Source organism: Bemisia tabaci, chromosome 4 (assembly GCF_918797505.1).
Source record: "Bemisia tabaci chromosome 4, PGI_BMITA_v3".
Lineage (NCBI taxonomy): Eukaryota > Metazoa > Arthropoda > Insecta > Hemiptera > Aleyrodidae > Bemisia > Bemisia tabaci.
In genome coordinates this window covers 22,000,098-22,027,354 of record NC_092796.1, presented here as the reverse complement: position 1 = coordinate 22,027,354, position 27,257 = coordinate 22,000,098, and the positions used below count along the sequence as shown (strand labels likewise).

Sequence of the window (27,257 nt, the reverse complement as noted above, 5' to 3'; positions counted from 1 at the left end):
TGATTTGAGGTTAGTTTTCCCATCATGTTTTCGCGGTTTTCCGAATGCCGTTACAGTATTTTCTATTTTTATTTAATTAATATTTTAATTTAAATAGTTATGATAGTACAGCCGATGCATTTTTAGAACCCTAGTGACATTCTCATTTATCATTCAAAATGAGTGCCAACGAAAAATTGGGGTAAGCATGTGATTTCTTGTTCATTTGTCCTTTCATGAGCATCATCCTCCGATTGATTTTAGCTGCATATTCACCCTCTCTGACTGGATTTCCATCCCCGTACACCATAAAAATTGATCCGCCTAATTCCATCAGAATTGCAGATTCTAAAAGTCCATAGTCGGAAATTTTCTGTTTGTATACCTTCTGCAGTCAACGGTTTCCACACGCGCTGAAGACACCAAATCTCAATGGGACCAGTATGTCAGTTATACTACCTTTTGGTCAACATCAAGTGAGATTTATTTGGAACTGAATGTGCGGCAGTTCTTATTCAACTCCCCAAGTCCACATCAAATCTCACAGTTCCGGCCGAATGGCGACATTATGCAGGATTATTCAAGTCGAATTGTAAGCGTTTCCCTACGTATCGGAGAGTCAATGCTTTATTTACTTTTATATCATCCCATGAAACCTAAGATGCCATCTATGTTTCTGATGAGTCATCATAATTACCTTTTTTTCTGTAAGTTTGCTTGCGTCTCATCATGCAGAATCAGGATTCATACTTTTTTTTTTTTCAGGTACTGGCGAGGAATTTATGAACTGATCACCGAGTTGAAAGGGGAAGTCGATCCCAAATTCATCAAGTTCGAGTTGGAAAAAATTGAGAAACAGTTATTAGAAGGGACGAACTGGTTCGATGTCTGTACAGAAAACCGCAAAAAAGTTGAAGCAAACAATGACACCAGTAAGAAGATGAGTGTTGACAACCTGATCAGTCACTTGGCTTTGTTGCTAGTAAGTTTCAAAAATTGAATGACTACAATCACTCTCAGTTACTCATGATCAACCCCATTTTAGATCAAAATTTGTGAATTCCACCGATTCTCTATTTGTGTATTTGTAGCAAGTTTCCGATTCACACTTTAGATAATATTTGAAATGGTTCAAAAGTCTTTTTTTTTTTTTTTTAACAACTTCTGTCTGTTTTGAGGAGGAAAGTTCTTTCCGTCTCTTACTGAGTGTGAATTTTTGCATTTAAAAATTCTGCTTAAGTGTTTTGTCCCTATATTACAATCTGTACGGAAACAAAGTCTGCTCACATATTTTCAGTCAGTATTTTTTTTACAAGTGGAGGGGCTAATAAACTTCTGGCTTGTCATACCTACATCAGGCAAGATCAATTTTTTTTTTTTTATTTTTTACTTAAGGTATCTACTTCAAATATTCAGTAGTCTGAAAAGTTAATATACCTTGATCAAAGACCATTTCTAATTTTGCACCAGTAAAATTAATGACTGTACTTAAAGATAGAGCCTAATTTAAATTACTTGTTCATTTTTGCTGTATGAGCGAGATTCAGAATTCTGTACCCTGTGCATAGAGCAAAAAAGGAATAGTTTTCTGAAAAGGGTTCCAACTTACTTACAAGTAACGCAAATTAACTTAATAATGGAGCTTCAAAACTCATTAATCCTTTTTGCATTTTTCAGAATGTTGAACACGCCAAATGTTGGGACATATTCTTAAATTACATCATGCACTCCTTCCGGGGGACTGAGTCCAAGCTGCAGGAAATGGTTAAAGTAGACAAGTCCAGGAATGAAATTATTCAGGGTGTTTTTTTCTTTTACTACAGTGAAAGATTATTTCTTCTAAAGACACTGAAACACATTGTTAAGAACTATTTTGATGCTAATCACAAATACCAGGTTAGTTTTTTCATTTTTTATTTTTCTATTTTCTCCAAAGATTTTATTGACAGTTGAACCAATTATTTTCCAAATAATGTAAGCTCCACCAACTTGATTTTGAGAAAAAATAAAATATTGCATCTTACGACCGTCTGCCAATCTTAGCACTCCAAAGAATGTGTGGTTCTTCATACAGAAATTTAGCATTAAGAATGTATTGTTGTCCAAAAACTTTGCAATAATGATCCTCTCACCAGAAAAAAGGTGGCTTTTCATTGCTTGTTACAGATTCTTTCTATCAATCATAGTTTAGGAGATATTGAATCAGTAAACTTAGTTTCTGGACAGTCCTTGTGGTAATATTGACCCTCAAACACTTCAACATCTTATGATGCATGTTTAAAGATGTGGACTTTATTTTCTCAAGAGAATTTCAATGTTTTAAAATGAATTTCCTAATTTTATTGAGTAAATTGGAGATATCTAAATACTGTGCAATGTCCGTTTTGAGAATGTTTCCACTTTTATTTTCCTCATGATTAATGTGGATTTTCTCTTTCCAGGATGTGTATAAAAGTTTAATTGATAAACTGAAACCAGCTGAAATTTACAAGTCTCTGATGAGTCAACTTGCAAAAATTCAGTCAGTTCCATTACCAATAAAATTAACGCATGGATCGCTGCTGACTAATTCACGTAAATCTCTTTGGGTCCAACACTGTTTTGCAGAGCAGATTGAAATTCTGAACATTCTGATAATGATAGTCCCAATAGTTGATATCAAACTTGCGAATGTACTACAATGGATACAAACAGTTAAGGTAATAATGCATCTTGACTATTTTTTGTCATTAACTTTAGGCTAGACGTTTTTCACCATGATTTCTCAGATATAATGAAAATTTAATTACAGTGTAGGCTTTCACCGCTGTTTTTAGTGGAAAGTTGCTCATACAATGATTTCCTTATTCATACTACATCATTTAACTGTTTTCTGGGTTTGCTGTTTCTCCTGGCTGTTTTTATGCTTTAATCTTAAATCAAATTATTCTGATAAAAAACTCTTTTTCAAAAAGATCTGAATAAATTCCTAGAAGCTTAGTTTACTCTTAACTTTCAGAAAATGAATTAAAAGAATAGGTGCTACTGACCCATTTAAATATCTAGAGTCTTATAAGATTAATGAAAATCATTTCAGTATTATTTAGAAGTGTTAGTTGGGAAATAGTGAACAATGAACAGTGAGAATCAGTATTACCTATACAAATCAACTGTCTATGATTTGATGGTTTTGGGACCATTTTACATCCCCTAAATCTAAACCAAAATTTGAGTTTTGAAAAATTCTGAAATGTTCCTTAATTGCACCTTACTCATTTGATATTTTGTAATGAATCGTAACCAGCCAGTTTTTGGTTTTTTACCTCTCATTTTTCGGCTGTTGTAACAGGAATCAGATTTTGGATCGGTTCAACAGAGGCGGTGTGATGATGAGCAGTCACTTTCCCAGCTGAAAACCATCACACTTACGGAAGTACTTCTCACATTGCAGCTTTTCAGTTACTCATGGGAGTAAGTAAATCTTTTTCCAAATGCAAATTGTCAATACTTACTGTCCCAGTGAATTAATATCGAACTTGTATACTAAAAGTGTAACCATTTTTCTACAATATACATGTTTTAATTCTACTCGGTTTGAACACCCTCCCCTCTCCATTTGATCATTTAGAGGGATAAGAAGAAATAATATACTGATGGATTTTGAATGTATGAAAATACATAATAATAACTCTCTTTTATCTTATACTAAATATAATTTTTAATTAATTCATAACTGATGTTTAATGATTTCAAGACATAAATTAGGAAGCTTGTTTTGAGAAGAGAACTTTAAAGAAGCATTCTGTAAAATTTTTCTTTCACAATTAAGACTCAATGCCTCATTTTTGGCAAAAAAATTCATTAATAGCATCCTAGAAAGTGAATACCTAATCTGCTTGACTTGCGCAATAGCTGCCCCCTTCGCTGAATGCTATAGCAGCCTGAAAATTTTAATGTTGGTTTTAATCATTCTTCATCACTTCTCACCAATTACTTCATTCATTTCAGTGCCGAATCAGGCTTTTGGTCTAACGAAATGGAAGTTTTCAACAAATTGGAAGAACAGATGAAAAATCTGAAGCAGGGTGCTGAAAGTGGTCCCCTAGTCCTTGCATGGATGTTGATGAATCGTCTGGGTCCATACGGCTACAAAGATGAAAAGACATTGAGTTTCTTCGCCACCATAGCCAACAGATTGCAACCATGGGATTTTCTCAATCAAATTCTACTTTGTCCAAATTTTCAGGTTTGTATTCCAATGAAATGTCTTCATTCCCAGTCTGAAATGGTCTCCTACCATAAGTATTTTTACCTTGCCCTGCTTAATGCAGGGTAATGAAACAGCAGTTTGTTTCACAGGGAAATAATCCACAGCGCATTGATAATATGTATGCACACACTAATCTCTTTGAAAATTAAAATGCAAAGTTTAGATTAACTGCTATGAATGCAACAGATTCCAGAAACGAATTGATTCAAAATATTTTTATTTTTTGATTTTGACCTAGTTACATTTTTCCTATTTGTTTTAATTCTTGAATTGGAAACTTTTTTTTTGTTCAGTATTTTTTCTAGTTTTTTAGGTGTATTTACCATTTTTAACTCTCAGCTTAAGAAGAAAGAAATACATATTGTATTCATAACAGCCCCATCTAAAACAAATCCTGTCAATATTGTTCATCAAATCAGTTTATTAGAAACTCTCCTATTTATTTTCCAGGATGACTCCTTCTTGGAAACTATTGTCTCCGTCACTGTTTACGAGTTGACACATTTATGCTGCACAAATTTTGGACCAGCAGTGTTTGGCAATGATAAAGCAGTTTATCAGCTTTTAAGCAACTTAGCCAAGCACAAGACGGTTCAAGATGATATCTGGGAAAAAGGCAATAAAGGTCTGATGCAACTGTTACACGATTTGGAGGTGTTTTACCCTATTTCTGTAGCTGACTTACTTCTCGTTCTAATTCCATTTTGCTCCAGCAAAGAACGATGTGATACGGTATGTGCATAATAAGTCTCTTACTTGCTGTTGAAAGATGTTGAGCATTATTGGATGAAAATCCAGTATCTCATGATACTATTCATCTCATTCACTAAATGTCATTTCACCGCTGAGCTTAAGTTTCCTGACAAGTGTATCATGCAGTAGACGCTATACTATTTCAGACAGTTTACAGCATAGGTACAAATCCAATCAGATTGTATATTATTAACGGTAACTATAATAGAGGTTATGCTTTTGTTTTGGTCCAATTCGATTAGTTTCTATTGTATCGATTTTTAGCTAAACAATGAAGTAACTTAAAAATTATGAATAAAAATGAAAATTATCAATGAAAGTAAATCAGTAGTAAATTGGAATATTCAATATCTACCCAGGATTGCAAGCAATGTCATATCTGGAACAGACTCATCGGTAGCTGCTGGGGCTGTATTTTTAAGTATTGTTGAAACTCATTATGTTTAAAAAAAATTTGATCTTTTTATCAATGAATCATACAATTCTTTCTTTAATTTGATGCGTAACCCCTAAGCTACTTATTCCGTATGCTTTCAATTATACATTTTATATTTGCTAGAGGAACAAGGTGAGCAAAGAAAGATAGAGTGCAGAGTTGTTCTGATTCTTTGCGAAGAGAGCAAGTATCTTACGTTTTTCAGTGTGGGTTCAAAATGTTCTACCTTAGTGTAATATGTATTGCGAATCAAGAAAATATCTGAAATTCCATGTTGTTTTCTAGATACCTATTTCTAATTTTACTCTTCAGTTTTCCTTACCTAATGGAGTTTCTACAAAATCTTGGATTCACAATTCAGTCATTACTTAACTCACTCACCTCACAATAAAATTTCTGAGAGACTTGAACTTTCTCCTAGTGTCATCAAGAATCCATTCCAAAGTTCTCTGGAAGATCCTAAAAGTTCTGTAGTATCCACAGTCTGGAGCGTTTTGTAATCTAGAAAGGGCCCCTCTTATTTAGCTTGAAATGTTGAGTTGTGATTACCTTAAGCAAATATGTATACTCCAGAGTCAATAAAATTTTTAAATATATCAATGTTGAAATACAAATATGCTTGGTGAATCGTCTAATGCTTTATCTATTTCTCAGATTGTAGAAATGATGGACAAGCAGATGTTGTATTATACTTCAGAAAGTGTAATGTTATCGCAGACGGAAAGTCAAGAATGGGTGAATAGCTTCGATTTTCATCCTTTGGCATTTGTACAACAAGTTTGTATTCCTAAAGGGACAAAGTGTAAGCGAATTGAAGGCAACTTTCGTTGGGACTACACCATATCATTTTGGCACATCATGACTGATTATCTGCGCAATTATGTTCGAGTTGTAAGTTACCTTCATCCTGCTAGCCACATGCTTAATCTTTCTACAAGTCTAATTTGTTCTTTTTAATCTAGATTTTGCGTTTTTAACAAGCATTGTATTACATTATCATGTGAATGTTCCTTTCATTTCACTTGAAAAATACTCCACCAAGGGCATAAAAACATTTCTTCGATGTGTCTACTCAGTAGCTCAAAAATTTGGAACTATTTGAATGAATTAAAAAATAGCTGCAAATTTTATTACCCCAGCAGGCCCAATTTGAACATCTCTGACTGTTTAGTATGGTAAAAGTTTGACAAATTAAGGGATTTTTTCCATTATAATATTGATAATAAAAAAAAACAACCAAAAAATCGAATGAAATTCATAAACAAAAATATTTACTTCCAACAAAATGAAAAAATATGTCTTTATTTGTAGCGCTGATCACAGAATCGTATTTTGATCGTTTGAGCCCATACATTAGCAAAAAATAATAAAATCAGTTCAAACACCTAGTTTTGGTATTCAATATAACGGAAATATTACTTATTGAAAAGCACGCCGTATGATGTCATCCACCGCAGTAGTGCATACCATGGTTTCTACCACCTGGATTTCATCAATCAGTGACGCACTCATTTGCACCGGTAGCTCAGTGTATCACATAGGACGTACTGGATGTAAGAATTTGATGTTTAGCTGGAGTCTATTACTATTTGCTAATCTATAAGTCACAACCATCAAAACACAAAATAATCCTTTGACTAGCACAACTAGTCTATCGATCAAACTGATCATCAGCTGTGATTGTTAAATTGGTTGACTTTGTGCAAAGCTTCAACACCTATGATGGACCTGCTAGGCTTGACCGTTATTTTTTTCAAATATCTCAACTGTTGAAACATTTTTATTTCAGTGCTCAACCGCAGTTCATCATACCATTCATCAAGATTTACGTCGAAAGGTTCTTATGTACTTGAAATTTACCTGCACTTTTATGAAATATAGCATAGATACCTCTCACGTATTTCTGGCTGCATTGGATGAAATGTTGATTCTTCTTTCCAAGTAAGAGTTATTTTGTATTTATTTTATGTTTTTCAAATCATTAAGAGGACAATTTGCCTCTCAAGTGCAACCATGGCAAGGCTGGTAAAGGAAAAATAAATTTCATTTGTAAGTCTTTGCTCAAACATGGCTTCATAGGGATAAGTGCCAAGTCTAAAAACTTTTAATATTTCCATATGTCAAAGAAAATTGCATTTCTTCATCGGTTGTTTTTCATTTCTTCAATTTGTAAACTGCTGTAACCTTACATTGGAAAAGTTGCTATAGCGTATGACGGTGAATTTTTCAGCTGGGTGATTTTTGTCAAGTTGGGTCGTAAAAGTGGTTTTGCTGGAATCCTTTTCTCTTAAAATAAGCTTTATGCAGTCAATTCGTGGAAATATTCAGCCCTGCACATTGCAGTTACAGTAGAAAACAAAGCAACAGAAGCAGCTCAAAACGGAGCAGTAGAATGTAAAACAACAAAGACCAGGAATTGTATTAGAATAAATTGCATTGCATTTTTCCGTTTTAATCAGATTTTTGCATTTAACCTAACTACCTTTATTAGTGCAAAATCTCTGTTTTTACCAGACATATCCTTCATTTTTAATTGTAAACTTGTAACTTTGATTTTCCTGCATCCTCTATCTGAGTTTGACAAGCCATCATATAAGCTTTTGTGTTTTCAGAATTCCTTTCACTGAGAAGACTGTCGACATAGAAATTATCACTGCCTGCCTACAGCTTTACACTGAGGCCGTTGCTGTATTCCCTCAAAGAATAGTGGCGTTGTGTTCAGATCTACCAGTCTTTCCAAAGTGTGAGCGAGGTGGAATGAATTACATTTCATGTGCAACTGCCCAATCGCTCACAAAAATCGGATCTCTTATGTCAGTCTGTGATTCAGCTGGATTGAGCCATGGCGATCATTCTATTTTCATTGCTTATCTGAATTTATTGATAGCATTGTACAAGGTTAGTTATACTTACCCTCAAACCTTCCTATCAATTTTTTCTGCTGAAAAAACTTTTTGGCATTAAAAAATTAAAACATGATGGAAATTTTTCTCTCTTTCTCGAGTGCTGAAGAGTTTGATGAAGATTAGATTTGAAGTTAGATGAAGTAAACTGACAAACAGCCAATGTCACAGTTTATTAAAATTGTATTCGCATCAAATGTTACTTCGTTTATCGTACTTACTAGGTTTCTATAAAAGGTATAATTCTCTCCTGTATTTCAATCTTGCTGACAAATTTAGATTTCGTCCCTGTTTTTCATGACTGAGTGAAGAAATTTGTTATATGTCACACAACTTTTTATTTTCAAAAATCTAAAAGGTCTAATCTTTATTCACTAAGCATATTTTCGATTTGGATCAGGTTGAATAGAACTCTAAGATGATAAATTACCCACAAAAATCCATCTTTGAGGTCTACTCCTCTTAATCATATGGAAAAAGCCTTATAATTTATAGTTCAATTTGTTTCCTATTTTCGATCCCTGCAAGTTTCAGCTAGACCAACCATTTGCTGTGAAATATAAGCACAAAAGGCTATTGTTGACTCGTCCAAAATTGATGTGACGACAATTTGGTTGTTTTAAAAAAAAAGTTAGTTAAATTTCCATAAAAAAGTTTCTATACACTTTCTTGCTCAAGGCAAAATTAAGCGCGCTGGCGGGCACCGAACTTTGAAAAATGAACGAAAATTGCGTTTTTTCGCGGTTTTTGCAAAAATCCCGGGTAGTTATGCTTTCAGTGATTCCTACGTAATTTTTGACGCTGAATCCGAATTTCAACTTTGCGCCATTAAATTCGGACCGGAAAGTTGCCAAATTTGGCAAAAATGGCCTAAAATCGGCCTTTTTTCCGGATTATGACCTGTAACTTCCTAAAAATTGATCTGACGATAAAATTAGTTATTTTCAGAAATAAAGCTCGTTAAATTTCCTATAAAAAAGTTCCATACTTTTTTTTGCTCAATGCAAAATCAAGCGCGCTGGCAGGCTCCGAACTTTGAAAAATGAGCAAAAATTGTGTTTTTCGCGGTTTTTGCCCGATTGTTTTCGACAGAGTTGAATAGAACTCTAATATCATAACAATTAACGCCAAATAAAATACCAATCTCTGAGGTCTACTCCTCTTAATCATATGGAAAGAGCCTTATAATTTTATAGTTCAATTTGTTGCCTATTTTCGATCCCTGCAAGTTTCAGCTAGTCCAATCGTTTGCTGTGAAATATAAGCATAAAAGGCTATTGTTGGCAGCGATTGGTCCTTCTATTTCTGATTCTACTTCCATCTCTAAAACGTGTATTTTGCTCTCAGTTTCCAGAGACTAGAACATCACAGCCTGTATTGTGCGGCCTAATGTATCTGTTAAATTGCTCATTTCCGCAATTCAAGAAATGGTACTATAAGAAGGAAGAGGATTATCGCCAGGTTGAGTGGCTTTTCTACGAGTTTTTCCATGAAATACTCCAGACTCCTAATGATGATAAAAGTGTGATGAAGATGGAAACAAGCCCCTCCAAGGCAGATGTTGCTGAATCAAGCCTCGTCATAACCGAACAATTTTTACGCCATGTCTTGCTGTATAGTCTACTCCACAAAATTCCTGGAAGCGTCTTAGTTGATACAGCATGTTCAGGTAACACTCTTCTTGAAAATTTAATCTTAATCCCTCCAAAATATGTTCAATTGAATCATTTATGTGGAGTTATTATAAGAGCATAGAAAATTCTTGTTATCTCTGCAAAATATTAATGTGCGATCCTCTTTATTTTTCTGGGCATTGTACCGAATTGAGTAACTCTCTGAACTTAAACTATCATTAATCATTGTGCATAGGTTTCCTCGAAAATCAAATTATTCTTTTGAGTGGTGGAGAACATATGTCATATGCCTCTAGACTCACATATTATCCTAATTTTATGTATGTAATGGCAATTTCATAAGATTAAAATTACTATATCAAAGTTTTATAGTGAAATAATCGTTTTGAAATCAATAAGAGCTTTCAAAATATTTTATGTATTTGCAAATTCTGTTGAGAACTAGGGACATGTAAGTAGTAAAAAGTTGTGATGTAAACAAATTCTGTTTTACTATTCTCAAATACTAATGATTGAATATTATTTGTACCTCTGCAGGTGAACAAGTACTATTCAGTTACCTTGTAACCAAACCTAGTTGGACTGGAGGCTTAGGGCGATTAGTCGTCCGAACAGTGGAACATGCTTTAGATGTATTCAATCAAGTCTTATCCTTCAAAAGACTAGATCTCGTGAGTATTTTCAACTATAATGTGCTTATTCCGGAAAAATAAATATGTGAGGCTTCTCCCTGAATCCGAATGGGACTTCAAGAAAAAATTTGAGGTGTTAGTTATGCTTTTTTTGCTCCTAAGCTTTGAAAAATAGAATTTCTGTTCTTTATAGCAAACACAGTTGATTTGTGACTAGGTCGGTCCTTTGGGACTTGGTCCTTGGTAGACACTATCAGCTTTACCGCAGCTGGCCTTATCAATATTACAAATGTTAGCATATTTTTTAGTTAGATCAGTGGGAAATTGGCCACTACTCTAGCTATTCAAAGTTTGTATGAGTTCGGAAATTCAATTATGGCTGTAGGCTGGATCACTAATTAGTTTCCAAGTGATCATGTTCTTTTTCCTTCTTGTTCTTATCAGACTATGTTTCATAATTCTAAATTCTTTGTCTGATTTGTATTAATTTGTCAATATTCTGCATATTCCTTTCTTAGGTTTCTTCTGTTTGATGTTTATGTAATTCCAGTAAAGTTTTACCGACTTTTATCACCCGTTGATGTTAATGTTTGTTTTACTCTCTCTCCCAGGAAAATTCTCAACTTGCCCCTATTGAAGAAGATCTATTTGAAACAAAACTTTGGAAAAGGAGCTTTAGACTACTCCAGATCACAAGCTACATTCATAATAGTTTTAGTCCGCACTTACGTCAAATTTCTCTGAAAGTTTTGTCAAAATTAGCAGATGTAAGTGTATTGTGTATCTATCTTGTTCTTTTTTTGCTTTCATTTATATTTACTTATCTAAAATTTAGAAAGATTTAAGTATCTCTCAACAGAGGCTCTGGAGATCATGGTTTTTCGATGTTCTGGAAAACCTGGAAAGTCAGGGTTTTATGACAACATGGAAAAGTCAGGAAATTTTGCGAGCAGCGTGTTGGCTCCACAACTTCAGCTGTCACCATTTGAGAACAGGCCAAAAACTTCCAAAGTCTTACTTTTTTAATTCCAATCCCTAGACGTGGAGATTCTGTCTATAGTGTAGGAAAATTCAGCGCAATAAGAGGGGAAAAAATCCAAAGCGAAGATTTTGATCAAAAGTCAGGGGAGAGTCAATGAAAAGTCATGGGACTGGAAAATGAAAAAATGATGAAAGCCCTGACACAGAAAGAATGTCCTTTTTTGGGTGCCAAGTCAAAAGTAATGCATGAAAAGTTTTTTTGGGTCAAAGTGGTGTGTAGTGTTTTGCAATGAAGAAAAACTGGAGCTTTTCACAAGAATAATCTTTTCGAAAAAAAGTGTTTTGAGACTATAAATGAAGCAGGGTTTTTTTTCTTTTGTTTCTTTTAGTGTAATTTGTAAAAAGAATTCAGAGTTGCATTATGAGGAGGAGAACCGTCCAGAAAGATAGTCTGTGTTATAGTAAGGTAACCACTTTGAAAAAGTTCAAATTTCCAATTACGTACGCACATTACCCTTTACACGCCTAGCCATGGTTTGATTTTCACTAAAAATTTCAAGTCTTATATTAAATCAGTGTCCAATCAAATTCGAATTGATTCTTTTCAATTGTTTTTTTCTTATTTCAGAATCGATCAATCTCTTTCTTAACATGCCTTGGATTGGATCCTGTTGCAGTGCGAAAAGTATTTTTAGAGCCCCTTTTTGCTGAAAATGAGCCAGATGGCATTAAAGTAAGAACTATTCATTTTTAACTTAATCTATCTTCAAGTCGTGCCCTGTCATTCTAAGTGATCCTTTTCCTGGTCAATTTAGTATATTCAGATGCAAAAACCTTGAACATTGTCCAGTCTAGGCTCTTTTCCTTTTATATGGCCAATGAAACTTTTTATTTACAAAGAAATAATGCATTACTCGGTCACTTTTATTTGCAAGTAAAATACAAACTTTCAAAAATGAAGTAGCTGAAATATTTAAAAGAACAAAAATTATAGTCTAAGTTTATTTTTTATTATCTTTATTATAGTTTATTCATTCATTTTGATGCAAGGTAAGTATTTCCAAGTTTTAAAGCATACTTTTTTTAATCAGTCTTGTTTGAAAACAAATTTGACGGAGGAAAATTGAATTTTTCAATTTTTGATTCCAAAGGCTCCAATTATCATGAGTAGGTTTAGTATCAATACATATTATCATCATATTATAATATGCATGGAAAGTAGCTAATTCAGTCCTCAAAATTACATTGAAATCATAATTTCAGGAAATCATTCCTAGAAGTATGTCATCCTCATTCATGCAATCAAGTTGCAGCCCTTGAATTAAATTGCCTAATTTTTCTCCTTCTTCTCACCAGGCTTATTTAGTTCGCTTTATCACAAGTTGTGTGCGAAACCAGTCAAGCATGACAGAAGCTTTTGTGAATGCCTCCGCTGTTCTGAGTGCTGTGAAAGATACAAATCAGCAAGATAAAAATGAAGATGGAATTCTCCCTTTCTTAACCAGTTACTTGAAGAAAATTGTAAGTCCTATCCTAAAACTTATTTTTTTCTATTTCATAAAATGAGTCTGTCGCCAACTTTTGTTGGAACAAAAAAAAGAGTTACTCTTTACAAAAATTGGCTCAAAATCTACGATGAGCAAGTCTAAAATTTACTTATAACATCATAATCTATGTAGTAATTTGTGTATTTTCGAGCTTTCTACTTCAAAATGTGTAGTATGTCAAAGGCATAATTTGGCGCAGATAAGTTAACCTGATTTTGCAACTCTACCCAAAAATCTAAATCGCCGCTGGCATGCGTCCCAGTTTTTCAATTAAAAACGAACAAAAAAACAAATGGTATCAATGCGACATATTTTTCCTTCTTGCTTTAAAAGTAAAGTTTAACTAGTAGAAGTACTTTCGTTGTCTGTCTATTGTGTGCTGTAATCGGAGCTATTTTAAGGTTTGTTTAACCAGGGTTACCTGGTGTGTCAAATTATGTCTGTGCCTAAGTATGCTCTTTGAAGCAAGAAGCGCTAAAAGACGAGCATTATTTATGGAGATTGTGAAGTTAGGAATAAATTTAAACCCATCTCGATAGGCTCATCATGATTTTCAGCCATTGTCTTTGTGCCTTTTCATTCCAGCAAAGGTTTACAATAGATCCATTGTTCGGATTAATTTTTGGAATTTCACCATTTTTTGTGAAAACGTTTATGAAGCATCCATCACATTTACTTGAAAAGTTGAGGGTTGAAATTTGCTAGGACCAACATCATAATCCTCTCACTCTTTGTAATCTTTGCAATTTGACAAAACTGCTTTTCTGTGTACAAAGAAGTAGAAAAAATGAAAGTACAGGAGTGACAGGTTTTTTTTAGCATGATCATTCTGCAAAGTATAAGTAATGTGTGAATGTTTTGCAGTATGATTTGTTTTATGCACCACCAATTCACCACTTATTAAAATTAACCAGTTTCACCGGTCAGACTAATCTAAAATCATGTATTATTTCAAATATTTTGACAGGAATATTTCATGCCTGATTTTTTGTTTCATGTTTTTTTCCTTTCTGTAGGATGAAGAAACATGCAGTTCTATCTTATGTCTAGAAACTGTTAGATTACTTCAAGAGCTGTGGAAAAGTCACCGATCCTTACCAGTTCACTATTTAAAGAAGCAAAAAGGATTTTGGTTCTTTTTGTTCAAGCCATTGTTTTTTAAACCGAAGTTAGTATACCCTTATCATATCTTTTGCTAATGTAAAAGTATCCGTATTGTCTAGTCTCATCGGAGCATGCATAATGGAGAGCTCATCCTCCAAAGAGTGCATTGATGGTTGAAAGGTATGAAATAATCAATGCAGCGGCAGGTTAGATTCAACTATGTTCACTCTTTGTGAGAGTTAATCCGCTTTTTCTGATAATCAAATTTGCCACAATTATCAATATTAGTAATGCGAATAAAATGCAAAATTGTAAGACTTTATTTATGTAATTTTCATGTTTGTGGATGGTAACACTGATTTGTGTGGGTCTTTGGTAGGGATATTTCTGACCTTGAAAATATATTTTGTATTCCTTGCTGGATGGATTCTGTTTTAGAGTATTAATTAAACTAGCATACACAACATTCTTTGCGTCCTCAACTTTTATAGAATCACCAAAGTAACTCGTCTAAATCTGCCCCAAAACCAAAAAATTTCCTGAAATAGCACTGTTTATAATTTTTAGGAATTTTCTCCCCTAGCATTGCAATAAAAAACTTGTTCAGTGTAAGTGCCCTCTATGAAAAATTCCCTGCTACATTCTGATTATGAATTATCCTGCATGTTTAATAATATATAATCAATTTTTTTTATTTCCAGGATGAAACTGAAGCCACTGTATGCCACCATAATGAACATTTTGAGTCAGGAACTTTTTATTGGCTCAAAAGACAATGTAGATGAAGAGCTGTCACGGTTTTTGAAATCCTTCTTTCAAGATGATTCAACAATAACTGCCTGGAATGAGGTAATTTTTCTGTTGTTGAAGATTTTTTATTCAGGCAAACGGCCCCTAATTTTTTCAGGGAATTTTTTAGGAAGAGAAAAATAATTGAATAGATTTGATCCCACAAGTGTTTGATTGTGAATCAGTCTGTAGTATACCTCAGAGAATCATTGTGTAAAGTTTGAAATGTTTTTCTCTCTTGTCTAAAGAATAGTGGGAGGTAGACTTTTTCAATTTAAAATCCTATTTTTCCCAAAATTTTGTCCCCTCTCCTCAAAATTTGCATTGCGCTGGCATTATGAATTTGTTTAGCTTTGGGTATTTTTGGTGGTGAATGATGCAGAATTACTTCATCAGTACAGATGGCAGATACATAATCATATCGTACGAATATTTGGGCTGAAGCTGTCTTTTATCAAGATTACTTTTAGTATTTACTGTGTGTGAATCTAATTGTTGTGTATTTGCACAGTTCTGCTTGGGACTTATTGGTGAGGACTCAGAGGACCCATTACAAGTCAAAGTCAAAATGGACCTAGTCAAAGAGTGGCGCAATTTGCTGGCATGTATCTCTGGATCCCACCCAAGTTTTATCAATGATTCAGTCTGGCCAAAGGTGGCTCTCTCCTTCTTGGAGTCTCTCTCACAGTACAACATACAAACAGACACGGTTGAAGTGCGCTACATTGTTGAAGCATACTTGTTACTAATGAAAAATCTTAAAAAGTGAGTTATATTTTAAATTTCTACCAAAGTTTTTTAACTGAGCCCACTTGGTCAAAAAGAAATCGAATACATGGACGCATCTATAAGATGCGTCCAGGTATGTACCTGTATTGGAAAATTGATGAGGTAGACTTTGTCTCTAATTTAAGTCTAAAAATTTGCTCTTCTCTCGCTAACTTTAGTCCAATTCTGAGTCCATCTTATGTTGTGGCAAGGAGAAACCGAAGTAAACTCAGTTCATGTTTGCACTACAGAGTACTGATTGAATATACTAGGTCGAATACTTTTGTCAAAGAAATGATTCCTCCTTAACTTTTAAGGTGTCTTAAATAATTTAATTCCTCTTTTCAATTAGTGTAATTTTACAGCTTGGAATAATAATCACTTGAAGAGGCATTAAATATTCCAACTTTATTGTAAAGTTTTTGCAAAAAACAAAAATGCAATTTCGCATTCTGAATACTTTAACGCAAAAGCACTCAATTTGTAAAAACTGAAATATTAAGTAAGCAAAAATGCTTTGTCAAGAGCAAATCTAGCTGTTCAAATGGTAATGTGTAAGGTATGCTGTAGATTAAGCTTACGAGTTAACTTCAGGAGAAGTTCCAGAAAGTTAAGGAGACTCGTAAGTTAAATAAAATTGCAAATTCAGCTGTAAGATATTCTTCTTTTTGTTCACAGGAACTCATTAATTCAGTTTGAATCCGGTTTGAAAGAGTTTGCGAAAATCTTCCCAATGGTGGTCATGCAGTTTTATTATACTAAAATAGAAACTCGAGCTATACTTCTGGTTTTATCAAATCAAGTGATCAAAAGTAGCTCAATGCAGAAGTCTCTCACAAAAGAAGGTATTTCTCTCTTCATTTTCTGTTTGAGAAAAGATCTTTAATTTACATCTTTACTTGCTATTACTTGGCTACACTTCAGATAATTCTTTATATTGGACCTGAGAATAGTCATCATAAGCTCTAAGGTTGCAGAAAGTGCTCAATTGGCCAACTAGCCAGTCACAGGAGAATTGTGAAGGTGCCTGAAAAGGGAAAAATGTGAAGGCAGAAGGCATGCAGGATTTTTTAACTATTCTCATTTTTTCCTCTTATGATTGTGCTATTTTTTTAAGGGAGCCACTGAACGCATTTTTCCTCAGACAGTAACTACTAAGCAGGTTTTTTTTTTTCTTTTTCTTTTCTGTTTCTGTTTAGGAGGAAACTGTGTGTCGCCCTCTTCAATGTGAAAAAAGTAGTGAAAGGCAATCCTATGTGAAAAACTGCCTATGAAATGTGAAGGAAGAGAACTTTCTGCATCCTTGGTGGGCTCAAATTTTGTTGAACTGTAATAAAAAATGTTTAACTGTCACTTCAAAAAAGATTCAGGTTTTGCCCCTGTTTGTTCTAACATCCTGAAATTATCAGATCAATGAAACCATATTTTTAATGATTAAAAAAATAACTATTGTGCAGTAATAAAAAAATATCCTTCGTTATTAATAAGCAAATGGGTGTACTACTTTTTAACTACTTTCAACAATAAATATGAGATAAAATTGAAGTCTTATTTTTCTGTTTCAGAGGAAGAATGCTTAGAAATGATCCTGAAAAATGTGTTCCTTCTACTTTCAAAGCAACTTCATGAAGTAGAGTGCAAAAGCCTAGCCCCTGAGGAGGACATCATATTTCTTTTACTTTTATCTCATGCTCTCAGCATTGAGAATTCTCAGTTGCCAAACTGCAAGTCTCATTGGCAGTCTTTGGTGGAGAAATATGATTTGTTCAATAGACTAGTCTCTCTTTTGAAACTCCTATTAAAGGTAAATTCTTTTTTTGATGCATGTTAAATTCTCTAGTGTTAGCTCTGTGCCATCTTTTTTTTTTTTTTTTTTTTTTTTTTGTATCTTGCTAAGTTAGTGCTGAGTTTTCGACAAAGTAAACCACACAGTTATCTACAAATTGAATGCAAAATTTGTTTTGCATACTGAAGTAGCACAATTTTCGCCCACTTATCACTTTTTACAACAAAGGAGTGAACCTATTTTATTAAAAAAAAATTGTCAGTGCTTGCCTCTTAATTGCATAATTTTGTGCAATTCCTGTGAGATAAAAATTGAGCAAAGAGTGTGAAGAGTCAGTAGCCCTCCCGCCGAAGTTTTGAAACTTGCTGTTTCCGGTTTCCTCCGCCAACAGCGCGCAGGCGCAGGAACCCGGAAACACAAGTCTGGCCCTCCGCCATTCTCGTCTTGGAAACCGCGTCTCGCCATGTAAGTCCTTTTTGAAGTCAGCCCTTCGGGGCTGAATTATCGTTTTACCCCTAGTTCTTCGTTTATAGTGATAGTGTGTGATCTCGTGTGGAGGTTGGGTGGTTGAGTTGGGTTCCTTCCAACTCTGTGTGTTCTCTTTTCGCTGTTTCACTCTCCACCCTTCCGGGACTCTGGTCCCATGAGGCGGCTTTTCCCCTAGCGGGGAAAGTTGACCTTTACAAGAGCCAAAGCACAGTGTTTCTTAAAATGTTGAATACCATCCAGCGAAAGAAATATTTCTCTCCAGCATAATGATCAGTCCTAATACCTTTACTAAAGCATATTATAATGCCATAATTGGTCCAGCCCAGTTTGTTAGGTATCCTCTAAACATGCAGAATTTCTTAGCTGAGCATTTAACAATAACTTGTTACGTTTTCCCTTAATTCCTGTCATTTGTGAGTCGTTATTTTTTTCTGATTTTTTTTCTGTTTTGTTTTCCAGACCAAGAAGAAAATCAAAACCATTGGATTGATGGTTGGATTTTTGATAAAAACGGCAGAGCTCTCTAACATCAATCTTGTGTTGGATGTTGAACACTTTACAGTCAGCCTGTGGGACTGCATCATGCCAGATGACTCTGTGATTTCTGATAAACTGATAGCAGAAGCCACTGATGTGAGTTTTTAGTTTTCAGATAGTTTATTTTTAAAGTTTCAGTCTTCCGCTGAGAAAGGAATGATAAGATTAAAGGAGGGAAAGACTTCTAAAGAAGGTGTTGAATTATGTTGAATTAAATCTATATTTTCAAAGGCTCTACAAATAGTATACAGATATGAGCTTTCAAAATTTAGTTAATTTTCTGAAACTGGCAGTTGAAAAAGATAATGATCTCTCTCCATTGAATCAATTTTGAATCAAGAAACTTATTTTTAGCTGAATAAATTTAACCCTGTTTGGAATGAAAAAATACTGCATCTTAACATTTTTTGGCATTATTTTTTGGGTAAAACACAGAGTGTTTTTCTGCTCATTTAGAATCCTTGCTCAAAAATATATGCAGTTAGTATTTCTAAAATTATTTTAACGAATTTTCTCCTTTGCTCTGTACTAAAGCATTCTTTTCTTACCGCTTCTAAACCTCCAGCAGCATAAAAAATATCCCCTAGAATTTTTATTTGATGTTTTTCCAATATCTGATTTCCAGGTTCATTCGTCCCTATTCAAAGGTCATTTTTGGAATGCAAACTACAGCCAAATTCTAAGCTTAGTAGCAGTTTTGCTCGAGAAAGGTGACTACAAAGTCAAATCATCACTGCTCAATGATTTGATCATCTTTCAAGTGCCATACATCATCGAAGCTCAAAAGTTGGTATGTAAAAAAAAAAAGTGTTCCTCCAATTATTTCTAATCTTTTTCTACTGATCGCAGGAGTCCAGTATTTTAAATCAAAGAGTTAGATCAATCGTTCTTGTCGAACAAACTTTGGTTTAAAGAGTTCAAAACATCTGGCAAACAAAGCTAATAATTCTTAGAGAGTTGCAATGAAAGCATGTTAATCCATTCAGACCTCTGTTGCAAAATGTTTTGCTGTTTGAGTCTCATTAGTCAAATTGAAAGGGAAATAAGAAAAGAAAAATTATCTCTGAGTACTGGTAATGTAATTGGTTAAATGGCACTCTCAATCAGACTCGGCAGATTTTTTCTACTGCACTTCTTCCATGAAGTTGCAGCACCGCAAATTTTTGTCAAAAGTTCTATACACTGCTGCTCTCTAATTACACTTTATATTCAGTATCTTTGAAATTCGCCCTTTTTTCTTTCTTTCTTTTTTTTTTTAATCCAGAAATTAGCATGGACACCAAAGGAATTCGTTGTCTATTAATAAACAGGAAGTCTGAGCTCAATTTATAGGTGATGATTTTTTTGTCATTTACATACATATGATTAATAAAGTCTTTTTTTTCTCAGGTTAAATGTTCCATTTTTGAAAATGATCTTCTCCTAGTCTCACGAATATTTATTCTGCTGAGAGAAATAGCTCTAGTGCGAGACATCTGGCCAAAGAGTCTATGTGAAGGGCTGACTAAATGTTTTGTAAGTATAACCTGTGAACGCTATGATGTTTATGTAAACCTAATTCGTGATTGATAGATTTTTTTTTTAATAACACAACTTTCCCTAATCTTGTGATTTTCACCGTGCATCTAAAGAAGGTTTCAACAACTTCACAAATCAATAAATCACATGATCAACTAGAACAAGTCTGAAATCATGTTGAAAGGACATCAGCTTGGAGGTGTTCTCCAGAAACATGGACTGAATCAACTCAACGTATTGCATGTTTCTTGATCAGTCTTGGAATCATCCTAAGAAAATTAGTAAAACATTAGATAATTTTTTACTAATTTTCTTCCATTAGCTTTGTACCTAAAGGTGAAAAAGGAGAAAGAAATAAAGACGTTCCTCAATGGACCACGAGACACAGAATGAATCTAAGCATTCTGAATGATCACACAAATTCTGAGTCTAAATTGACCTAATTTTCTTAGGTCCAGCAGTCTTAACTGTGTCACTTCAATAATTGTCAGATGAGGATAAGTGTCCCTATTTCTCTAATTTAATGAATTCAATGTGTTTTGTAGGATTTTTAGGGTTTTTCAATCTTGCTATCATGTTTTCATTTCTTTTTAAATAGGTATAATGTTGCTTCAAGGCCTGGAAATTTTAGTGTTAAAATCATTTTGTAACTTTTTTCTGTTTTAGATCCAAATGAGGCAGTCTTTCTCCAGTATTGTAGAAATTTTAGTGTCTCCAGAGGCGCTTCTTTCTTTGGTGACCGGAGACTACTACAGTGTCGACCGATTCATTGGCTTCTGTCAGACAATGCAAATGCTTGAGAAAACTCTGCCGGAAGAAATTGATACTAGCCTAAAATCAACGCAAGCCAGGTTTGAAATTGTTTCACTCTCTTCATTCCTCCATTTTAACGCACGTTCACACACTTCCAAATCTTGTTTTATTAATCACGGAAAGATGAGATTCAAAACTCCTAATAGCGCACACCTTACAGTCAGCTAATACATGATCTTTTTTAATCAAAAGCCATTTGAAAAAAAAAACATTTTTCTGGAAATCGTGTAGATATTTTTCTGAAGGGCCGAAGCGCCAAAATCCAAGTCTTAAGAATAATGGAAAAAAGTGTACTATTCAGCTTGCGTTCAATATTTTATGCAATACTTTATTTATAATAAGTACTCTTCAGACACATATTTTTTGGGCTACAACGGTTAAGCGCATATCGAATGGCACAGTTTACCCCGTTTTTCTTGAAAATTTGGTTTTGGCACTCGGGCCCTTGAGAAAAATATCGGCTCAATTGTTCAATCTGCTCTTTGCCTTATGACTCCATAAGATGAATGTACAAAGTAGCATTTTTGAGACGTGACGAGCAACAATAATGGTTCACATTGCACTTTAAAGTGTGAATAAAAATGTTCAGTATTACAAGCATATGAGGTAGATTAAAATTCTCATGACATCACAGTGCATATACTGCATTTTAACGCAAGAAAACAATGTATTTATTTTCATCTCATTTGTGTAATATCTTTATTTTTCCAGGCTTTTATCGCTGTTGCTTTATTGTACAGCAACTTTGAATCTTTTCGGAACAGAAACAATTGAACTAATTGATTGTCTTCAAACAAGTATACCTGTTACTGAAGCACATCAGCTGTATCCAAACTGTCCAGTTACAATGCCTCCCTACAACGATCTCTTGATGTTTGAGGACTTTCACTCAGTGTACCATGCCTTATCGGCTATCTCAGCCGGATACTCAAAGGTACTAAACCTATCATCACTTTAAAAAACGTTGACATTCCCTTAAAATTAGTGTCAGAATTAGGTTACTGTATTCACGTGAGTATTGCATGCCTTTGTTTCTAGTGGGCATCCTATTTTTTTTAAAATAATTTTTCAAAATTTTCCAAGAGTAAATGTTGAGGAATAATAACCTGCTTACTGTCTACCATTCAACCTCAAATGACTTAAAGTTCAGAATTCGTCATGAATGATTTTGACACACTGAATCATTTCATAGCACATGAGAATTCCATGAGGAAAAGAATGTAATCATTGGAAACAAATACCACACTGAAACTCAGTTAGAGTAGAATGCCGGCTTGAATGTTCAAACTCATAATTAAGATGAAGTATAAGAAAACTGAAGTATAACTTGAAAAGTTTAGATTTTAAAAACGGATGTATTCGTAAATGCTGAACCTCTATTTTGCTGTTTCTAATAGTTTTGATCAATACACTTTTGACTGGGAAGTTTGGAACTTTTTCTTCATAAGGCTAATTTTCCTGTCATATATGCTGATTTAGATGGGTGATTGTAATTTTAAGAAAATCTTGTGAAAACAGAAGGAGATCAGTAGACTGAGTTATTTGTGTCCAGTGGGTTTGCCATTCAATTTGATGTTCTTTTTCCTCATTTTCAGCGTTTGAAAATCAATGTTCACTTCATGTCCTCGAGTTTACTGCCATGTGAAACAAGTTTTTTGCCAGACATCTCTAACTCTGATGTGACAACTCTTCAACTTCTTGTAGAGATGCTAGTCAGTCTGATTATCAAAATTGTCCTTCTTGTCTCTTTGGATCCAGCCATTGATAAGAAAAACACACAACATTTTATTCGGGAGCTTAATTGTGAAGTGGTAAGCAGTTTCTCTTCATACTTTCTCGAGATTTTATGGTAGTAAATTAGTGATGTTGCGGACAATGAAAACATTTCTGGAACTAGGACAATATTCTCATGGCCTACTTTATAAAAACGCACTTTAGTTTTGCAACACACTATTATAAAAAAGGTGCCAATATATTGTTTTTGCAGAAAACTTAGTATGAAGTCATTTTAGTCGATGCTAGCATTGCAATGCACCATTATGAAAAAGGTGACAATGTATTGTTTTCCAAAAAACCTAAGTGTAAAGTCATTTCAGTTGGTGTGAATTAATCTGCTTTGTTATTTTTAAAAATTTGGATTGTAAAATTGAACAATTTATCCATAAAACAGGGGTTTCAATTTTTTTTTTTTTATTTGGGATACTAGAAAATGAGTTACAAGCAGAGCAAAACTTCAATATTCTTCACAAAAACTTAACCATAAAACGACTTAACAAAAACTTGAAAATGAGTAGAACAAGGCTAAAGTATTAAAACTTTAAAAAATTAATACTTAAAGTAACAGTTATTTTTAATTCCCTCTAAATTGTTGCACATGATTTTATGATCAGAAGTTTCCATCAGTTGCTGTCAGCAAGAGAAGTGTGCCCCGATTACAATGTTTTAGTCCCTCCTCATGCAATGTGTTTTTCTTTTTGCAAATTAAAGGACACACTCCGATGTTACTTTTGAGATGAACATTTAAGTATACTAAATGAAATATTTGGTAATAAATGCAGGGAAAAGTGTGCATGTGCTCTAGTTGAAAAAAAAAAAAAATATTGCAAAAGATTGCGAAGAAGTAATGCATCTCTTGCTTGGAACAATGTCAACTCAGTATGATCATCCAGAAAATTTAATATTTTCAAAACCTGATCTAGCTCCAAGTAAATAGATCCTGTCCAATATTTTTTTATTTTTCTACTTTTTCAGGCTGGATTCATTGATTTTGCCACTCGTTACAACTGGGATGAAAGTCTTAAAAACAAATGCTCAGTCTTCGAGGAGTACTTTTTTACAGAAACCAGGGAAGCCTCTACCGAAAATGCAGCGATTCTTCAAGCCAAACAAACATGTCTAGATTCTTTACGCAGGCACAGAAGTATGAGCAGAACAATCCTAGCATGGAAATCAGCAGAAAAAAGCAACCAGAAGCCCCAGTTACGATCGCCAGGCTCTTCAACAAAATTTAGCGAGCCTAGACAAACCAGTCCAAATTCTCAGATTCTTACGCGATCAGTAGCCTCAAGTGTATCCGAAGAACCATCAACCAGTAAAGGAGTGCATCTAGTTGAAGAGAGCACTGAAATGGAGGAAGATCAGGTTGAAAAAATTGAAATGGTAGATTCTCGTAGAAAATCTATCAAGCGCGATGAGCAGTCTGATGCAGCGGAACATTTCTTAGCAGTTTCAAAAGCTTTCTTCTGTAGTGCAAAATCGCAAAACATCAGTTACTTTGATGTGGCCATTAAATGTCTAGAGATTATTTTCCTGAATGGTGAAAGTCTGTTTGATCCTAAGCGAAAGGAAGTATCGCCACCTCACAACTTATCACGTTCGGATAGTGAAGAATCTTTGAATGAATCATATGGTAGCGTTACACCTTTCAGTAAACCAATTCAGAGGCTGCTAGATGAAAGAGGAAACACATGGACAAGGCACCTCATTTTTGATAGCACTAACCAGAGTTCAATCAGGGATACAACTGGTAGGGCATACAAATATGTTTATGATCTAGAAAGGAGAGGTGTAGATTCTTTCCAAAGTCCTGGAACTCATTTAGATAAAGGAACCAATCCGATGAGTTCAGTGGCTAGTGAATCAGGTCTTTTTAGTTCAAAATATCATTCAAGTTTAATGTAAATAAAATTTATCTGAAAGAATGTCAGGGAATTATCTGTAGAAGTGATCAAGCTATCCTGTTAGAGGAATAATTTTTCTTTTGCTTCTCTTTATGGTCAACAATAAATGAAGAAAATGGTTGAAGCAAAGGAGATGAGTGTGTTTTTTTGTATGAAATTCTTAACAGAAAGGAATTGACCAAATTTTTCAAAAAGTCAAATACTATTAAATAATTTAGATCTCAAGATGACATTTTGACTGTGCTCTTCTTATTCGCTTGTGTCTCCAAAAGTGTTACATGTGTACCAATTATTTTGACTGGCGCTATCCTTTGTATATGAAATTTCCTTAAACTGTCCTCCAAAACTTAGATGTACAGCTGATTGCCTGACGCTCCTTCCATCAGGACTTTTGCGGTAAACAACGCCTTAGTGATCGAATGGCACCAAACAAATATGAAAAATCAGCATCAGTTGAATCAGCTTTGACAAGTATAATAATCGGCAAAGAGATCAATCTGTTAATTGTGACACAAGGTCAATGTGGAAAGGGCTATGTCTGCTGCTTTCGATATTTATACCAAAAGGTCTCGCCATAAGTTTGTTTTAAACTTGTAAGTTTAATTCCCCAAAATTTCATCAATGTGATTTGGTCTTCTCTTGATAAATTTGATTTGGTTGATGCATGAGATTTCAAGATATGTGAGATAAAAAATAACATTAGAATCCACTATATGCACATTTCATTAAGTTCCTCTGTAAAATTAAAAAAATTCAGAATGATCATCGCTCTTTGATTAAAAATGTCTAATTTTATTTTTTAATTTTGAAGTCTATATTTGGCATTTGAATTCAAACACTGTGCTATTTGATCAGTGAGGAGAATACTTGTTACATAATTGGTTAGAATTTTGTCATCTTGATTATTTTTATTTTTTAATGTACTTTTTACCGAATTGTTCAAAGTGAAAGAAAAATTCCTCATTTTTTCAAGAAAGTAGAAAGCATAGGAAACAAACTTTTGTTTTGGATGGTGATATGGGTAAAAAAGTTACTTTTTTTCTCTGAAGCCTTTTGCACGCCTTCTCATCTTTATATTGTAACTAAGTCAATCCTCACTCGCCTGAACACATAAAAAAGCATTACGATGGTGAAACTACCAGACGATGTATCTTGTTTGTAGTGTCAAGAAATCTCCGCCTCATTCCATTTTTGAAGGAGAACAAATCAGTATCATTCCATCAAACTTTCACTGAGTTTTCTTTCTACATAGAAGAAAAATCATGGAAGTTTTCAAGAATTGATGTTGAGTAGTTTTCCATTTAAAAAATGAAGTATGACAGGAAGTCTGCAATGTCGCAAACCAAGGTACGTCATCTGGTAGTTTCACCATCGATAATTGAAATAATGCCCATTCGCTTTTGTTAACCAAGGCTCTCGTTTAGTATTTAGATAGGAGTCACTCCAACTTTTCTATCATTGTTTTGAATTTAAGGTGTTTACCTTGAACTTTTTTGTCAATATCCCAAGTCTTTCTATTAGCTCCTAGCTTGTTGTAAACAAGAGAAAATAAGAGCCCGCATTGAATTTGAAAAAAGCACATGGTTCTGATTTCCCATGTTATCCTCCATAAGGAATTCAAAAGTGGTCGTCAGGTGTCTGATTGGCTGAAAAGCATGCGCGGGAAGCTCAGGTCCGGATCAGGCAACTGCGCTTTTTTCCCATTCCATGTGGGCTCTTATTTTCTCTTTGGTTGTAAATAAGTTTCTTCACCTGGGAAATCGTTCTTCCTTAGTTCATTAAAATAAATAAATTATAAGTTTTTTAAAAACCTTTGTAAATTGACTCATTTTAACCATAATTAATGAAGCAGAAAAGCAGCTTTCATAGTAAGTGAGCTTTAAAAAGAAGTCACTCTATAGGAAGGCTCATAGTTCACCCTTTCCTTGAATTTGATCAAAATTGCAGTTGATATTTTTTTACTGTAGCATAATTTTTTATGTCCTTGTTCTTTTTAAAATAAAAAAATTATCTTTAAATTTTTTGAATTTTGTCCATTTAATGAATATTTTCTTCGTGCAAGCATCTGAAGAATTTTTTTTTAAATTTATATCATTAATCAAGCTGTTTCTTTTTTAATTAATTACTGCAAAACTTTTTATAACCCAAATTAATGAAATCCATCGAATCATGAGTATTGAAATACCAAACCATTGAAAAGAATCATGACTGTTTAACAAAGAGAAGAGTTTTTTGGATTTAGACTTTTCTGAAATTTCTGTTGACTTTAACTGTCAGCATTTTTTTTTTTTTATTTCTGACGAATGGAACAGTGTTTTCCACGAAGCTTTGACAGTCATAGGTAGCGTTTCTAAATGTTATGTCCTAAGAAGCCTTGGTTCAATAACAGCCTACACCAACCTTCACTTGTTGTGTAGGATTTCCAATTAATTGTTAAAATATTATCAACTAATTAAGTCACTTCATCTGGTCAAATGAAAATACAGATCGATTTCGCCATCGACGTGTCTCTCATTTTTTCAAAATTCCCCGCCAAAATTATGAAGTTTTGGGTGTACGTGCTGATCTCTACAGGATTTTTCGTGACCTACAAAAAAATTTGTTTTGATGCCAACGTGGTTAAATAGAATGCGCCGTTGCCAATTTCACGTAGAGTCAT

General features: G+C 34.0%; 1 protein-coding gene across 1 annotated transcript; it reads left to right on the top strand.

Annotated features, from left to right (window-relative positions):
* The first annotated feature begins 2 nt into the window (after window positions 1–2).
* Window positions 3–26,625, top strand: Nup188 (nuclear pore complex protein Nup188). The gene is made up of 27 exons (XM_019051615.2): window positions 3–181; window positions 745–961; window positions 1,657–1,875; window positions 2,421–2,678; window positions 3,308–3,429; window positions 3,967–4,204; window positions 4,679–4,960; window positions 6,072–6,308; window positions 7,207–7,358; window positions 8,030–8,315; window positions 9,668–9,989; window positions 10,492–10,625; window positions 11,198–11,353; window positions 12,196–12,300; window positions 12,924–13,088; window positions 14,131–14,282; window positions 14,920–15,067; window positions 15,519–15,772; window positions 16,454–16,620; window positions 17,341–17,579; window positions 18,510–18,683; window positions 19,213–19,377; window positions 19,977–20,102; window positions 20,772–20,956; window positions 21,630–21,852; window positions 22,514–22,729; window positions 23,670–26,625. The coding sequence occupies exons 1-27, from the start codon at window positions 159–161 to the stop codon at window positions 24,597–24,599; spliced, it is 5,895 nt and encodes a 1,964-aa protein (XP_018907160.2). The 5' UTR covers window positions 3–158; the 3' UTR covers window positions 24,600–26,625.
* The last annotated feature ends 632 nt before the right edge of the window (window positions 26,626–27,257 follow it).